The sequence below is a fragment of the Lithobates pipiens genome, unplaced genomic scaffold (genome assembly GCF_037356315.1).
Source record: "Lithobates pipiens isolate NorthernLeopardFrog02 unplaced genomic scaffold, aLitPip1_a1.2 Scaffold_37, whole genome shotgun sequence".
Taxonomy (NCBI): Eukaryota; Metazoa; Chordata; class Amphibia; order Anura; family Ranidae; genus Lithobates; species Lithobates pipiens.
Window position 1 is genome coordinate 856471 of NW_027507825.1, and position 18434 is coordinate 874904.

Below are 18434 nucleotides of genomic sequence, written 5' to 3' on the forward strand. Positions count from 1 at the left end.
GGCCTTCTCATCCAACATCACTGCCTGTCCTCGCAAATGCTCTTCTGGAAGAATGGTCAAACATTCCCATAGACACCCTCCTAAACCTTGTGGACGGCCTTCCCAGAAGAGGTGAAGCTGTTATAGCTGCAAAGGGCCAACTCAATATTGAACCCTCCGGACTAAGACTGGGGGGGTCATTAAAGGTTATGTGTGTCCCAATACTTTTGGTAGTGTAGTGTATCTGCAGTCTTGAGCCTCTGATTCCGGTTGGGAAAAGATTTTGCACATGTGATACAATTCCGAGTCCCGGCCCTTTATATTATAAACAGTGAGGTCGCGTTGTGTACAAAAATCACAAAACGAACGTAGAAGAACGCCGCCGAGTGATTGGTAATCGGGACTCTCAATGGCCTTTAATGTCGGTTTGATTTGAAATGAATTTATATTTTTCTAGTGGAGCGCGGCGGCGGGGGCGGGGGGTCTCATAAATAAGAGCGGTGTGGAATGTGGTGGCGTGTATGAAGTGCGATGTGTGCAGGCGCGGCGCCGAGTAAATAATTGATTTCGGTGTCGCGGAGAAAGTGCCAATTATGTCGGCAATACAGAGGAGGTTAACCCGCAAGCTAACTGAAAACACCGGGACTATTTATAAAAGACGCCCCCCCCCCCCCCCCCCGTCTCATTGACAAGATCGGCCAATCCTCATCCCATGTGCCGTACGCGAGGATCTCCACTGCCAATCATTTCTGATCCTCGGGTCCAAGTCACAGATGTGCAATGTGGACATTTACAGGGAATCGGAATGTCGGGGCTCAGAACAGGCGAATGTGCTTTATATATAAATGGCAAATGTACCCCCAGAGTGACCTCTAGGGGTGAACCCTAAATAAGCCCCAAAGGTGGCACGTGCCCCTCGGGTAAGACCCCTTTCACACCGGGGCGCTTTGCAAACCGACCCGAAACAGCCGCTGCCGTGTCTCCAGTGTGGGCCCCCCGAGGGCTCTCACACCGGGGCGGTGCGCTGGCAGGACGCTAAACAAGCGCTCTGCCAGCAGCATCTTTGGAGCGGTGAAGGAGCGGTGTATATACCCCTCCCCCATCGCTCCTGCCCATTGAAATCAATGGGGCAGCGCGACTATACCGCCGGCAAAGTGCTGCTGCATCAGCGCTTTGCGGTGGTTTTAACCCTTTCTCGTCCGCTAGCAGGAGGGTAAATATGCCACCACCAGAGGTCCCTCACATGCATTTCACCCTCTAGTGGGCTTAATTGAAGAGGGGTTAGAGTTAGTAGCCAATTACTAAGCCCACTTGGAGGCGAAACGCATCTGAGGGACCTCCTGTGGGTGCAGAGCAGAGCTGAAGCCATCTTACATTACTGGTTTAGTTTTGGTCACAGTGAGTTGGTATACTGTGTGATCGGCTGCCATTTTTCTGTAGTATATTGTAGCCTGTTTTATATGATCCGCACCAGTTCATTACATGTCATGTTGGCCGACACCAGTGATAGGAACATTAGAGCGGGACTTTTTCTGTTTTTATCATGTTGAACGATTCATTTCAGGTTCAGCTCTCTCTGGCAGATGTCAAAGCCCACTGATGCAGAATACACAGCGTACTTGACGACCGCAGGCTGCCCAGACCCTAAAGCAGCAAAGCATCTTCAAATCATATCATTTACACCACCATGCTTCACAGTTGATCCTTCTCTTAAAATGCTGTCTTTGTTTTGCGGAAAACATGTCTATTGTTACTGTGACCAAACAACGCTATCATTAATGGATCAGTCAGCAAATTGTTGCAGAATATCTGGTCTTTGATTGTTCCAGAAGATCTGGTCCTCGATGGATCAGTCTCCAGTACATTGCTCCAGAAGATCTGGTCCTCGATGGATCAGTCTCCAGTACATTGTTCCAGAAGATCTGGTCCTCGATGGATCAGTCTCCAGTACATTGCTCCAGAAGATCTGGTCCTCGATGGATCAGTCTCCAGTACATTGCTCCAGAAGATCTGGTCCTCGATGGATCAGTCTCCAGTACATTGTTCCAGAAGATCTGGTCCTCGATGGATCAGTCTCCGGTACATTGCTCCAGAAGATCTGGTCCTCGATGGATCAGTCTCCAGTACATTGCTCCAGAAGATCTGGTCCTTGATGGATCAGTCTCCAGTACATTGCTCCAGAAGATCTGGTCCTCGATGGATCAGTCTCCAGTACATTGTTCCAGAAGATCTGGTCCTCGATGGATCAGTCTCCAGTACATTGCTCCAGAAGATCTGGTCCTCGATGGATCAGTCTCCAGTACATTGCTCCAGAAGATCTGGTCCTCGATGGATCAGTCTCCAGTACATTGCTCCAGAAGATCTGGTCCTCGATGGATCAGTCTCCAGTACATTGTTCCAGAAGATCTGGTCCTCGATGGATCAGTCTCCAGTACATTGTTCCAGAAGATCTGGTCCTCGATGGATCAGTCTCCGGTACATTGCTCCAGAAGATCTGGTCCTCGATGGATCAGTCTCCGGTACATTGTTCCAGAAGATCTGGTCCTCGATGGATCAGTCTCCAGTACATTGTTCCAGAAGATCTGGTCCTCGATGGATCAGTCTCCAGTACATTGCTCCAGAAGATCTGGTCCTCGATGGATCAGTCTCCAGTACATTGTTCCAGAAGATCTGGTCCTCGATGGATCAGTCTCCAGTACATTGCTCCAGAAGATCTGGTCCTCGATGGATCAGTCTCCAGTACATTGTTCCAGAAGATCTGGTCCTCGATGGATCAGTCTCCAGTACATTGCTCCAGAAGATCTGGTCCTCGATGGATCAGTCTCCAGTACATTGCTCCAGAAGATCTGGTCCTCGATGGATCAGTGTCCAGTACATTGCTCCAGAAGATCTGGTCCTTGATGGATCAGTCTCCAGTACATTGCTCCAGAAGATCTGGTCCTCGATGGATCAGTCTCCAGTACATTGCTCCAGAAGATCTGGTCCTCGATGGATCAGTCTCCAGTACATTGCTCCAGAAGATCTGGTCCTCGATGGATCAGTCTCCAGTACATTGCTCCAGAAGATCTGGTCCTCGATGGATCAGTCTCCAGTACATTGTTCCAGAAGATCTGGTCCTTGATGGATCAGTCTCCAGTACATTGCTCCAGAAGATCTGGTCCTCGATGGATCAGTCTCCAGTACATTGTTCCAGAAGATCTGGTCCTCAATGGATCAGTCTCCAGTACATTGTTCCAGAAGATCTGGTCCTCGATGGATCAGTCTCCAGTACATTGCTCCAGAAGATCTGGTCCTCGATGGATCAGTCTCCAGTACATTGCTCCAGAAGATCTGGTCCTCGATGGATCAGTCTCCAGTACATTGCTCCAGAAGATCTGGTCCTCGATGGATCAGTGTCCAGTACATTGCTCCAGAAGATCTGGTCCTTGATGGATCAGTCTCCAGTACATTGCTCCAGAAGATCTGGTCCTCGATGGATCAGTCTCCAGTACATTGCTCCAGAAGATCTGGTCCTTGATGGATCAGTCTCCAGTACATTGCTCCAGAAGATCTGGTCCTCGATGGATCAGTCTCCAGTACATTGCTCCAGAAGATCTGGTCCTCGATGGATCAGTCTCCAGTACATTGTTCCAGAAGATCTGGTCCTTGATGGATCAGTCTCCAGTACATTGCTCCAGAAGATCTGGTCCTCGATGGATCAGTCTCCAGTACATTGTTCCAGAAGATCTGGTCCTCAATGGATCAGTCTCCAGTACATTGCTCCAGAAGATCTGGTTCTTGATGGATCAGTCTCCAGTACATTGCTCCAGAAGATCTGGTCCTCGATGGATCAGTCTCCAGTACATTGCTCCAGAAGATCTGGTCCTCGATGGATCAGTCTCCAGTACATTGCTCCAGAAGATCTGGTCCTCGATGGATCAGTCTCCAGTACATTGCTCCAGAAGATCTGGTCCTCGATGGATCAGTCTCCAGTACATTGCTCCAGAAGATCTGGTCCTCGATGGATCAGTCTCCAGTACATTGCTCCAGAAGATCTGGTCCTCGATGGATCAGTCTCCAGTACATTGTTCCAGAAGATCTGGTCCTCGATGGATCAGTCTCCAGTACATTGCTCCAGAAGATCTGGTCCTCGATGGATCAGTCTCCAGTACATTGCTCCAGAAGATCTGGTCCTTGATGGATCAGTCTCCAGTACATTGCTCCAGAAGATCTGGTCCTCGATGGATCAGTCTCCAGTACATTGCTCCAGAAGATCTGGTCCTCGATGGATCAGTCTCCAGTACATTGTTCCAGAAGATCTGGTCCTTGATGGATCAGTCTCCAGTACATTGCTCCAGAAGATCTGGTCCTCGATGGATCAGTCTCCAGTACATTGTTCCAGAAGATCTGGTCCTCAATGGATCAGTCTCCAGTACATTGCTCCAGAAGATCTGGTTCTTGATGGATCAGTCTCCAGTACATTGCTCCAGAAGATCTGGTCCTCGATGGATCAGTCTCCAGTACATTGCTCCAGAAGATCTGGTCCTCGATGGATCAGTCTCCAGTACATTGCTCCAGAAGATCTGGTCCTCGATGGATCAGTCTCCAGTACATTGCTCCAGAAGATCTGGTCCTCGATGGATCAGTCTCCAGTACATTGCTCCAGAAGATCTGGTCCTCGATGGATCAGTCTCCGGTACATTGCTCCAGAAGATCTGGTCCTCGATGGATCAGTCTCCAGTACATTGCTCCAGAAGATCTGGTCCTCGATGGATCAGTCTCCGGTACATTGCTCCAGAAGATCTGGTCCTCGATGGATCAGTCTCCAGTACATTGTTCCAGAAGATCTGGTCCTCGATGGATCAGTCTCCAGTACATTGCTCCAGAAGATCTGGTCCTCGATGGATCAGTCTCCAGTACATTGTTCCAGAAGATCTGGTCCTCGATGGATCAGTCTCCAGTACATTGTTCCAGAAGATCTGGTCCTCGATGGATCAGTCTCCAGTACATTGTTCCAGAAGATCTGGTCCTCGATGGATCAGTCTCCAGTACATTGCTCCAGAAGATCTGGTCCTCGATGGATCAGTCTCCAGTACATTGCTCCAGAAGATCTGGTCCTCGATGGATCAGTCTCCAGTACATTGTTCCAGAAGATCTGGTCCTCGATGGATCAGTCTCCAGTACATTGCTCCAGAAGATCTGGTCCTCGATGGATCAGTCTCCAGTACATTGTTCCAGAAGATCTGGTCCTCAATGGATCAGTCTCCAGTACATTGCTCCAGAAGATCTGGTTCTTGATGGATCAGTCTCCAGTACATTGCTCCAGAAGATCTGGTCCTCGATGGATCAGTCTCCGGTACATTGCTCCAGAAGATCTGGTCCTCGATGGATCAGTCTCCAGTACATTGTTCCAGAAGATCTGGTCCTCGATGGATCAGTCTCCAGTACATTGCTCCAGAAGATCTGGCCCTCGATGGATCAGTCTCCAGTACATTGTTCCAGAAGATCTGGTCCTCGATGGATCAGTCTCCAGTACATTGTTCCAGAAGATCTGGTCCTCGATGGATCAGTCTCCAGTACATTGTTCCAGAAGATCTGGTCCTCGATGGATCAGTCTCCAGTACATTGCTCCAGAAGATCTGGTCCTCGATGGATCAGTCTCCAGTACATTGCTCCAGAAGATCTGGTCCTCGATGGATCAGTCTCCAGTACATTGCTCCAGAAGATCTGGTCCTCGATGGATCAGTCTCCAGTACATTGCTCCAGAAGATCTGGTCTTCGATGGATCAGTCTCCAGTACGTTGTTCCAGAAGATCTGGTCCTCGATGGATCAGTCTCCAGTACATTGCTCCAGAAGATCTGGTCCTCGATGGATCAGTCTCCAGTACATTGTTCCAGAAGATCTGGTCCTCGATGGATCAGTCTCCAGTACATTGTTCCAGATGATCTGGTCCTCGATGGATCAGTCTCCAGTACATTGCTCCAGAAGATCTGGTCCTTGATGGATCAGTCTCCAGTACATTGCTCTAGAACAGTGATGGCGAACCTTGGCACCCCAGATGTTTTGGAACTACATTTCCCATGATGCTCCACTACAGTGCAGAGTGCATGAGCATCATGGGAAATGTAGTTCCAAAACATCTGGGGTGCCGAGGTTCATCATCACTGCTCTAGAAGATCTGGTCATTGATGGACTGGTCAGCACATTGTCCCAGAAGCTCTAGTCTTTGGTGGATCAGTCTCCAATACGTTGTCTCCTAATTGCAGATGCACTTTGACCCCAGCTGTTGCAACGTAACTACTTCCTCGCTCCGCCAGAGCTGAAAGAGAGCTACAGCGCAGGCTTCGTTTGCCGGAAGGGCATCCATGGATGTCCTACCCTGTTTGAGCTGCCCATGCTGCCCCCTGCGGTGCACGGGTGGTGCGCTCTGTGATCGTAGAGTCCTTTGGGCTCAGCTGATCACATATTGAGGTAAAGGGCCAATCACAGCGGCACTTGTGCGATCAGCTGTCACCCAATGACAGCTGATCGCAGGATTGTAAGCACAAGCCAGTTATCGGCTTTTCTTTCCTCACACTGACTGCATGAGAGGAGAAGAAGAAAGCCGATAACTGTCTTATGTTAAACGGACATCGGCATTGATTATCAGTGCATTTCCACCAGTGCCGCCAATCAGTGTGCATCAGTGCCGCCAATCAGTGTGCATCAGTGCCGCCAATCAGTGTGCATTAGTGCTGCCAATCAGTGTCCATCAGTGCCGCCAATCAGTGTCCATCAGTGCCGCCAATCAGTGCCCATTAGTGCCGCCAAACAGTGCCGCCAATCAGTGCCCATCAGTGCTGCCAATCAGTGTCCATCAGTGCCGCCAATCAGTGTCCATCAGTGCCGCCAATCAGTGTCCATCAGTGCCGCCAATCAGTGCCCATCAGTGCCGCCAATCAGTGCCCATCAGTGCCGCCAATCAGTGTTTATCAGTGCTGTCAATCAGTGCCCATTTACCGTCCTGCCAGTGCACCACCCCGGTGGGAGAGCCCTCGGGGCTCACACTGGAGACGCAGCAGCGGCTGTTTCAGGGCACTTTGCAGGCACTGTTTTTAGCGCTGTAGTGACTGCAAAGCGCCCCCTGGTGTGAAAGGGGTTGAATGGTTTTGCACAGAGCTCCCGGATCCTCCTCTTCTCAGGTGCCCCCGTCAGTGCTCCTAGCACCTACCTCCTGCCAAATGCCCCCACAGAAAGCAGCTCACTATGGGGGCACCCCGAGCTGCCGCTCTGTATGTCCATTCTGACATGGAGCCGTGGCTTGGTCTCTCCCCTCTCTCTCCTCATTGGCTCACCGACTTTGGTGGCAGCAGAAGCCAATGGCGCCCACTGCTGTCATGGCCAGCCGAGGCTTTCTTGGAAACATCACTGGACAGAGAGGGACCTCAGGTAAGTATTAGAGGGGGAGGGGCACACAGAAGGCTTTTCATCTTATGCACAGAATGCACCTTCTGCTTTTACACCCTGCAGTGAAATTCGGGGATTCGTGGAGACTTTTAGCATCCGACGGTCAGCTCTTGGGTCGAATTTGCTGGCCAGCCCAGTCCTGGGCAAATTAGTTGTTTGAAATCTCCACCACTTGTGGATTATTTTCCATTCCAAGGAATGATTGACTTCAAATCCTTTGGGCGATCTTTTTAAATCCTTTCGTCAGACTCGTCAACATCTACAAAATGTCTTTCTGAGGGCCTTAGAGGGCTTTATTGATCTTGGCATGATGACTCCACATTGGTCAATAGCAACGAGAAGACCTGAGATGTTGTCTGAGGGCTCAATAAGGCGAGATTCCTCCTTCACACACCTTACACGGGTTCTAATGGCCGGAACATCCGAACAATATATATATAGAATATAACGTGGAACACCGGATTCCATGGATCGAGGAAGTCGGAAATGTCGGGGTGCACTCACTTTTTCTATGTAACAAATCTACATTCTCATTAATTTAGAATCTAAGGATGAGTACACAGCGTCACTTTTATGGTCCTTTGTTCTAGCAGATCACCTTGTCTGGATAAAGATCTAACGTGTGTGTCTGTTCACTTATTGAAACGGTCAACAATTCCCGGGGGGGGGGGGGGGGGGTGTACTTACATATTCCTTGGACTGTAGATATAAAAGTCAATCATTTCAAGACGTTTACTAAAAAAATATAATTAACCCAAAACCTTTACAGTTTCTCTTTGGTTTGACCCCCATGACTTAACCCCGTAACCCCCATCAATTCCCCGACTATCCCTCCCGCTGAGAAGTCCTCATGGTGCTTCTCCCAGGTGACAACATGAAGCCAATCGGCTCCTTTCTTTTATACTTATACATTTTTTTCACACAATGTGATTTATGGACCCATTCACATTGAGAAGAGTTATAGTGACATCTCTCTCTATATATATAGTATATACAGTATATAGTAATATTGGTGTAATCTCGGGGTGGGGGTCGGATGCCTCTGGAAATGACCTGAAAACTGGCCAGGAATGAAGACATTTTGAAGGAGACAATATGTTTTGATACACAACAAATGTAATTTTCCAATGGACGGATGGCCGCCTTCCATCTGCAGAGGAACTACATTTCCCAGCAAGCACTGAAAGCCTTAATTCTTGATCTAGAGCAGAGGTCCCCAAACTGTGGCCCAGGGGCCGGATGAGGTTCTTTGCCTTTGCCTTTATTTGGGGATCTATTCCACCAATGATGGAGCACCATTCCCCCTACTGACACCATCATCGGTCTTATTGATAACAATGGGGCACTAATCCCATTATTAATTGATGGGGCACTGATGCCGGGGCATTTTCTACACCCACTGACCACACTCCGGCCCCCCCCTGAAAGCCTGAAGATCAGTTAGCTGGTCCTTTGCTTAGAAACTTTGAAGACCCCGGATGTAGAGGTACCAAAGTCCGGCAAAAAGCTTGGCCATCATCTATCACCATGGGCTGCGAAGGATCTCCGAGCTCCGTAGATCTGGCATGAGACGGCTAGTCCCGGCACGCCACTGGCATCCCAACGGACTACGCGCCTTCAGCCTTTGCAGAGTCCTCCTGGGACTTGTAGTTCTATTACAACTAGAATCCGAATATTGATACAGGATGGAGGAACTGAAAGTTCTTCACAACTGTTGGAGGGTGTAGTTCCTCCCAAGTTGTGAAGACATTCCTTCCACCAGTTAGTAGCATCTTGGAATCTGAAATTCCCTCCATGGTTGGTGGCCTTGGAGGGACTTGTAGTTCCACAGCAGCAGGATGACCCCGGATGTAGCATCCTATAGTGCCACCAGTACCCGGGCCATGCGGTGCCAAGGCATGCTGGAGCTTGTGGTTTGATGCCAGCCAAACGCTGACATGGCAACCAGAACCCTCTATACCCAGTATAGCTGCAGAGCAGAGGACTGAGGCACACCGGTGACCCAAATGCTATCACTAGATGCCTGCTGGGATTTATAGTTCACCAGCAAAGGCCAATTATGGATCATAACTGAAGGTGATATGTGGACTGATGATGAATAGAGGCACAGCGAGAGAATTCATCCCTTACCTTCCGTCACCGACACCATGAACTGCGATAAGATGAATGGCAGAGCCCAGACCATCGGAGAATCCATCAATGACAGAGCCCAGACCATCGGAGAACCCATCACTCGCCTCTCCATGGGGTCCCTGAAAGAGAATTCATGTGCCGTAATCCTCCCGGCTCTAATCCTCGGCATGGAGCGCCGCTTACCGACAAAAGAGGCATTTATTATACCGCTGAGAGCAAATCTCCTCTCCCCTTCCCTGGAGCTCCTCATCCCCTCACCCGTCCAATGCCGTCTTCTAACTCACCTCTTCCAGCCTACAATGAGATCCACCTCCTGCTTCCCCCCCTCGCATCTGCACTCACGGTCACCTTATCCCTCGCCTTATCCATCGATCGACTTATCCCTCGCCTTATCCCTCGCCTTATCCATCGATCGACTTATCCCTCGCCTTATCCATCGCCTTATCCATCGATCGACTTATCCCTCGCCTTATCCATCGATCGACTAATCCCTCGCCTTATCCATCGATGGACTTATCCCTCGCCTTATCCATCGCCTTATCCATCGATCGACTTATCCCTCGCCTTATCCATCGATCGACTTATCCCTCGCCTTATCCATCGATCGACTTATCCCTCGCCTTATCCCTCGCCTTATCCATCGATCGACTTATCCCTCGCCTTATCCATCGATCGACTTATCCCTCGCCTTATCCATCGATCGACTTATCCCTCGCCTTATCCATCGATCGACTTATCCCTCGCCTTATCCATCGATCGACTTATCCCTCGCCTTATCCATCGCCTTATCCATCGATCGACTTATCCCTCGCCTTATCCATCGCCTTATCCATCGATCGACTTATCCCTCGCCTTATACATCGATCGACTTATCCCTCGCCTTATCTATCGATCGACTTATCCCTCGCCTTATCCATCGATCGACTTATCCCTCGCCTTATCCCTCGCCTTATCCCTCGCCTTATCCATCGATCGACTTATCCCTCGCCTTATCCATCGATCGACTTATCCCTCGCCTTATCCATCGATCGACTTATCCCTCGCCTTATCCATCGATCGACTTATCCCTCGCCTTATCCATCGGTCACCTTATCCCTCGGCTTATCCATCGGTCACCTTATTCCTCGCCTTATCCATCGATCGACTTATCCCTCTCCTTATCCCTCACCTTATCCCTCGCCTTATCCATCGATCGACTTATCCCTCTCCTTATCCCTCACCTTATCCCTTGCCTCATCGATCGATCGACTTATCCCTCCCCTTATCCACCACAGCCACCGCCGCCACCACCACAGCCACCACCACCGCCGCCACCACCACTGCCACCAAAGCCACCACCACCACAGCCGCCACCACAGCCACCACCACCGCCGCCACCACCACCACCACCACCACCACAGCCACAGCCACCACCGCCGCCACCACCACCACCGCCGCCACCACCACCACAGCCACCACCACCGCCGCCACCACCACCACCGCCGCCACCACAGCCACCACCGCCGCCGCCACCACCACCACCGCCGCCACCACAGCCACCACCACAGCCACCACCACCACCGCCGCCGCCACCACCACCACAGCCACCACCGCCGCCACCACCACCACCGCCGCCACCACAGCCACCACCACCACCGCTGCCGCCACCACCACCACCGCCGCCACCACAGCCACCACCACAGCCACCACCACCACAGCCACCACCGCCGCCACCACCACCACCACAGCCACCACCACCACCGCCACCACCACCACAGCCACCACCACCGCCGCCACCACCACCACCGCCGCCACCACCACCACCGCCGCCACCACAGCCACCACCACCACAGCCACCACCACCGCCGCCACCACCACCGCCACCACCACCACAGCCACCACCACCGCCGCCACCACCACCACCGCCACCACCACTGCCACCACCGCTGCTGCTGCATTCTGCAGTTTTGTTTTCTATGATCTGCTGAGCCGTTTTTTGCCTTTTGTTTCTGGAACTTTCATCTGCATTGTAGCAAATCAGCTCCGGAATTTATTTTATTGAGTCATTTGCAGCTCCAACACCAGAGAATATCAGAGTGATAACAACACTACAGACAAAACCACAAACCTTCCTAATAATTCTGCCCAAAAGGGCAGTATAATAATAAGAAGAAGAAGAAGAAGAAAAGAACAATAACAAATAAAAATATAAAAATAATAACTACAAATAAAAACTGAACAATAAAAAGTAGAAAATAACAACAAATATAATAATAATTATTAATAATAATAATAATAACAAATAAAAATGAATAACAATAATAATAACAGATTATTATTATTATTATTATTATATTTGTTGTATTATTAGTATTATTATTTATAACAAACAAAAATAAATTAAAACAAATAATTAGGGTTGCATTGATACCAGTATTAGTGGCAATTTTAAGCGTTTGCACAAATACTCGGACTGAAACCTGGAACTGATACCTTTGTAGTGCAGTTTGAGCCCCATATACAATAAATGGGCTCAAATCGCACACCACAAAGAATCGCATGCGATTTGTACAGGAATGGGTCCGAATCGCATGCACTTTCCCCCATCGCTCCTCTGTGAACTCAGGCTTGTCATGGTGACCTCAGAACTTCAGTGACACAGGAGCGGTGAGAGAAATCGCATGCGATGCGGACAGGACAGGAATCGCACATCGCATTCCTGTACAAATCACATTCGATTCTTTGCAGTGCAATGTGATCCCATTCATTTTGTATTGGCTCAAATCACACTGCAAAGGTATCGGCACTCGGCATCCGTGAGTACTTGATCAAAAGTATCGGTACTCGTTCTCACTGGTAAAGAAAACAGTATTGGTGCAAGTAATAAAAAAAACAAATAATGATATTAATTAAAATAATATTATTGATAATAATAATAATAAAAAAATAATAATAACAATACAAAATAATAAACAATATATCAATACTAAAAATAACAAATAATGATATTAAATAAAAATAATACTAATGCCGCGCACACACCACTGGACTTTCTGGCAGATTTGGTCCGACGGTCTTCCCAACGGACTTTCCAAACGAACGGACTTGGCCACACACACAACCCGACTAGGTCTGTTCGAAAATCCCTTCGTTTTGAACGTGATGACGTACGACGGGACTAGAAAAGGAAGTTCAGTAGCCAATAGCCGCCCTTGCGTCGTATTTGGTCAGTCGGACAGATTTGAAACACGTTCTATTTCCAGGTCCGTCTGATTTTTAAAATAAAAACCGATCGGATTAGCCCCACACATGATTAGATTGTCTGACGGAAAGTCCGGTCGTGTGTATGCGGCATTGTAATAATAATAATAATATATCAATACTAAAAATAATAATAATATTAAATAAAATAGTATTATTGATTATACTAGTACTACTACTAATAATAATAATAATAATAATAATAAAATAATAATAACAATAAAAAAGTATAACAAAATATATCAATACTAAAAATAATAATACGAAATAAAATATTATTGATAATAATAATAATAATAGTAATAATAATAATAATACAATAAGAATAACACAAAACTATAACGAAATACTAAAATACTAAAAATAATAATAATATAAAATAAAATAATATTGATTATAATACTACTACTAATAATAATAATAATAATAATACAATAATAATAACAACAATAAAAAATTATAACAAAATATATCAATATTAAAAATATAAAATAAAATATTATTGATGATGATAATAATAATAATAATACAATAATAATAACAATACAAAATAACTAAATATATCAATACTAAAAATAAATAATAATAATAATAACAACAACAATAAAAAACTATAACAAAATATATCAATACTAAAAATAATAATATGAAATAAAATATTATTGATAATAATAATAATAATAATAATACAATAATAATAACAACAATACAAAATTATAACTAAATATATCAATACTAAAAATAATAATAATAATATGAAATAAAATAATATTATTGATTATACTACTACTACTACTACTAATAATAATAATAATAATATTGCAATAATAATAACAATAAAAAATTATAACAAAATACATCAATACTAAAAATAATATGAAATAAAATATTATTGATAATAATAATAATAATACAATAATAATAACAATACAAAATTATAACAAAATATATCAATACTAAAAATAACAAATAATAATAAGATAGAAATGTATAGTAACAAATAATAAATAAAAATAATAGTAATAACAAAATTTAATAACAATCATACCAATAATAAGAACAGGAAATATTTTAATGCTAAAAATACAAAAAAAAAAACCAACAATAATAAAAACATAATAATAAACAATAACCCCCATAGTGCTACAGCAAAGCCTGAGTCTGTCACACTCACCTTGACTGCTCCTCCTATGAATTCAGGACGGGTCCGGGGTGGGGGGCGAAGCTTCTGGTCATTATTCCTTTGAAAGTTCTGCTTTTATCTGGCAGATTTGGGTCTCGATGTGTAACGGGGAAGCAGATTTGTCGGATCAAAGAGACGCCTAGATAATGGAACCTGCAGGCTGGTCCCCTAGGAGGTTTGCTGTGATGATGATGGGGGGTGGGGGTGTTGGCAGACATGCGGGTGATGGGGGGTGGGGGGTGGGGGTGTTGGCAGACATGCGGGTGATGGGTGATGGGGGGTGGGGGTGTTGGCAGACATGCGGTTGATGGGGGGTGGGGGTTGGCAGAGATGCGGGTTTTGGGGAGTCTCTATGATGTCGCCTTCCTCCGTCCTCCGTCCATTCTCCGGGAATCGTTCCCAAAAACTCTTCTTTAGAATCCGGATCCTGATCCCGCTGATCCCGCTGATCCCGCTGATCCCGCTGATCCCGCTGATCCCGCTGATCCCGCACGCCCCCAGCAATGCTGTTAGTCATTCTGGAAGCGTCTTAGAAAACATGAAGTGGATTTGTAATCTATAATAATAATAATCATCACACTATATATATATATATATATAAATTGCTCGTTTATATAAAATAAGAGCGGTTCTTGTTCTGGTAGAGCGGGGGAAGGGAAGGATCGGCGGGAGAATAACGAGATGATGTATTTCTCCGGCGCTGCCGAACCGAACGCCGGGGGCAAATTATTAAACGTTTAATTAAAAGCTGCAATTAGCGGCTTTTCGGGCTGAAAGAACCATAAGCTGTGCGAACGACGCGTTTTACGGTACAAGTGGGGGGTAATATACACGGGGATTGTTATATTTTTTATTTTTATTTTTTGCTGCTGTTGCTGAGCAGTCAGAGGTGGAAAATTCATCTTTTCAGAGTTTGTTTGGGTAACTCCTCCCCCTCCCCCCTCCCCCAACCCCAAAAATAAAACAAACACTGAAAAAGATGAATTTTCCACCTCTGACTGCTCAGCAACAGCAGCAAAAAATAAACAATAAAAGTGTAAAGCAATGGAGTGTGAAGACCGATAAAAGGGGGACTCAATGGAAGAAAACGGAACTGCTCTGAATGCAGCGCCAGGAAAAAAATATTCATACCCCCCCCCCCCCCCCCCCCGACATCCCCCACATTTTGTTACAACCAAAAACATAAATGTATCTTATTGGGATGTTATGTGATAGACCATCTTTTTTTCTTGGCCATTAAACTTGTCTGGTGGGATTGGGTCTGAAAGCCGATATTTACATCTGCGAAGGTGGACGGGATACACGGCTCTTCCCTTGTGACGGCACTGAGATCAATGTGTGAGGTTCAAACACACCTCAACACGTGAGAATAACGCACCCGCGGCATTTCTGGTGATCAAACGCTCCAGAATATATCACCTGTGCATTGAGGGGAGCTTTACCACAGAGGAGTTAGCCGCTACTGTGTGTGTATATATAATGTATACTGTGTGTGTATATATATATATAATGTATAGTGTGTGTGTATGTGTGTATATATATATATATATATAATGTATAGTGTGTATGTGTGTGTGTGTATCTGTGTGTATCTGTGTGTATATATATATATATATAATGTATAGTGTGTGTGTGTGCGGCCTTCATAGAAACTGATGTATGAAGCCAACTTGAAAGGATTACATCCATGTGGGAATAGCTGACAAACTTTCCAAGGTCAGAATTACAAACTGAAATGAGGATTGTGTCCCGAAGGATCAACACTGGAAGCCGCACTACTAAAGACAGATTGCCAAGACCGGGAAGACATTCTCTTGCAATCCATTGAAATGCCCAGAGTCCTGTTTGCTACAGAAATCACAGGCCAGCTATAACAGAAACTAAGTGGTCTTTAGTGAAACCCTATCACACACAGACTAGAGACTAATGAGTTTGATAAAAGAAAAAGATGGTGTGCTCTTCTCTCCTGCTCCTTCATGCTGGCAGAGGCGGTGTGCTCTCCTCTCCTCCTCCTGCATGTAGGCAGCAGCGACGGTGTGCTCTCCCCCTCCTCCTCCATGCAGGCAGCAGTGGTACCGGCATTTACAGGTTCTGTGGTGTGGTGTGCAGCGGCGGCTCCAGCTCCAGTATGTCTCCTCTTTGAAAGCACAAGTCATCGGATAGGATTGCGGGGCTTAGGCCAATCACGAAACAGGTCTCACAACCTGTCTCCTGATTGGTGGGGAGGAACTGTAGTGTGACCATAGTGAAAATTGATTCCCCATCATCAAACAACACGATGGGATCAGGGCGCAATGCTCTGCGCCCCAAGCCCACCCTATTTTGAAGCCTTGTAGAGCCTCTGGCTCTAACCATGTGCTTCAAAATACACGCCACCACCTATCCCCGCCATACTAATTCATGCGCCTGGCATCCTTAAAAGGGCCAGACGCATAGATAAGGAGAGCAGCAGAGGTGTTGGGGGGGCGGCGCCCGTGTACCCAGAATGCCCGGGCCGCCACTGGTCAGCTTCCTTAGCTTTACTGCAAGACTTAAAAGAGATTTATGGGGTTAAAAAAGCACTGCTGAATCTGTCCCCTGCCGCCTCTGAGATCAAGAACCAAGCGATCAAAGACCACTGATTGCTCAGTTCTTGGTCTTCAGTGAGTAAAGAGGTGGTGACTGCCAGTCCTTGGCTCTCTTCTCTGCCCCATCCAACGCTCGCTGTGGCTCCAAGCTATGCAGGGGGCGGAAGCAGCTGGTACAGGCGCTCAACGGCTCCCTGAGGGGCTGAGCCAGCAACTAGCAGTCCAGGCATCTGGGTGGATCCCTATATTGATGTGGGGATTGATCGAGAGCCTGGTCTGGCTGAGTGACGTCAGCAGATCTTATCCCGCTGTTGGCTGAATATGGGTGACAGGAGTGCGGAACAAAGTTCACTTATGTAACCTACAGGAGAAGTATGGCCAAAGGAGCTTCATCCAACCCTCCTTCTCCTCCTTTTCCTTCCATGGGACCCTAGGGTTCCTCCAGAGGCTGCCAGGGGTTCCTTGAAGAATGAGCAATTTCTGCCTCTCAGATAAGTCCCCCCCCCCCCCCCCCCCCGATAACCTACAAGACGTCTCTATTTGAAGAAATTGGATTTCTGTAAGGGTGGGGCCGGTATGGGGCCGGTATGGAAGGAGGAGAGGCTGGGATTCCATCTTCTGACCTCCAGACACAACCCATGTCTGCAAATCAAATGCAAAAATCTAAAGGTGCCAAATCTAAATGAATTTCCATGTAGGCAGTGCCGTGCCCGAATATGTGATGGGTTCAAACACACGTATGACACAAGTTGGCACAAAGGGTGAAGCCAACCTAAAGTCTCATTTCATTATTTCTCATGCCTTGGGCCAGGTTTTCCCAACCAGGGCTCCATGAAACCCTTGGGTTCCTCCAGAGGTTGTAGGGGTTCCTTGAAGAATGAGCAATTTCTGCCTCTCAGATAAGTTCCCACCGACACCATTGAGAATTCTCCCCAATGACCATCACTAAGGTATCATGAGTTGTAGATAGAGACGTTTTTTAGCAGGGGGTTCCCTGAAACCAGAAAGTTATTTCAAGGGTTCCTCTTTATTGAAAGGGTTGAAGAACCTGCCTTGGGCAACTGTCATTTTTTTCTATAATTATTTAGAATGATATCAATTGTTTTGAATGATGTTTATAATGAATTTGGGGTTTTTATTGAGTCCATGTTGGCACCAAACCCTTCTGACTTCATTCCCATCAATCTCATTACTTTTGTTTTCCTATAGAACTGCTTTTAAGTCACCGAGCTGACACTTAGGGGCCTACTGATAACGCCGTGAATGTGACGTTCATCAAACATCCACTGGTGGTGAATCCATCTCTGGTATTCATATTGTATGTACCATGAAGGTTCACCTGATGGTAATGTTTGGTGAATGTTCCATTCATTGCTTGTATGATCCGGGGAGTAAAATGTAAATCGGGGCTCCTTGTATCTCATACAAAAACCTCGGACAGTTTATTTTTGGCCTCGAGGTGTCAATTCTAATAACATTTCTATAAATCTTCTTCACTTTCTCCCCCCCTCCCCCCCTCTGATGACCTACAAGACAGACGTCTCTATTTGAAGAAATTGGATTTGTGGAAGTGTGGGGCCGGTATGGGGCCGGTATGGAAGGAGAAGAGGTTGTGATTCCATCTTCTGACCTCCAGACACAACCCATGTCGGCAAATTAAATGCAAAAATAACCCCCACCGACCCCCAACCGACCCCCAACCGACCCCCAACTCAATGGAATCCAACTGGATGAAACCCGCGTTCTAACCGAGAGGAAAATACTCCGTCCGCGTTGAAAGACGGCTTAAAGGATTCGTTTTTCAATGACATCTTTTCACTTTCAATCGATCAAATGAATAATTTCTCTACAATGACCAAATAAATTTAACTTTATTTTTCTTTTCCTTTTTTTTTTTTTACTTCTT

At 46.6% G+C, this 18434-nt stretch overlaps 1 protein-coding gene across 4 annotated transcripts in view; it reads right to left on the reverse strand.

Annotated features, from left to right (window-relative positions):
- DLK1 (delta like non-canonical Notch ligand 1) overlaps window positions 1-14162 on the reverse strand; it is a 39280-nt gene extending 25118 nt beyond the window's left edge. Inside the window, exons 1-2 of one of the 4 annotated variants that reach the window (XM_077466645.1) lie at window positions 9823-9898; window positions 9536-9657 (exon numbers count right to left, since the gene is read on the reverse strand). In XM_077466645.1, the coding sequence (XP_077322771.1) occupies window positions 9536-9650 (115 nt within the window). In that variant the 5' untranslated portion in view covers window positions 9651-9657; window positions 9823-9898. The other 3 variants (XM_077466643.1, XM_077466644.1, XM_077466642.1) reach the window with 3 other exon arrangements.
- Window positions 14163-18434: the final 4272 nt, after the last annotated feature.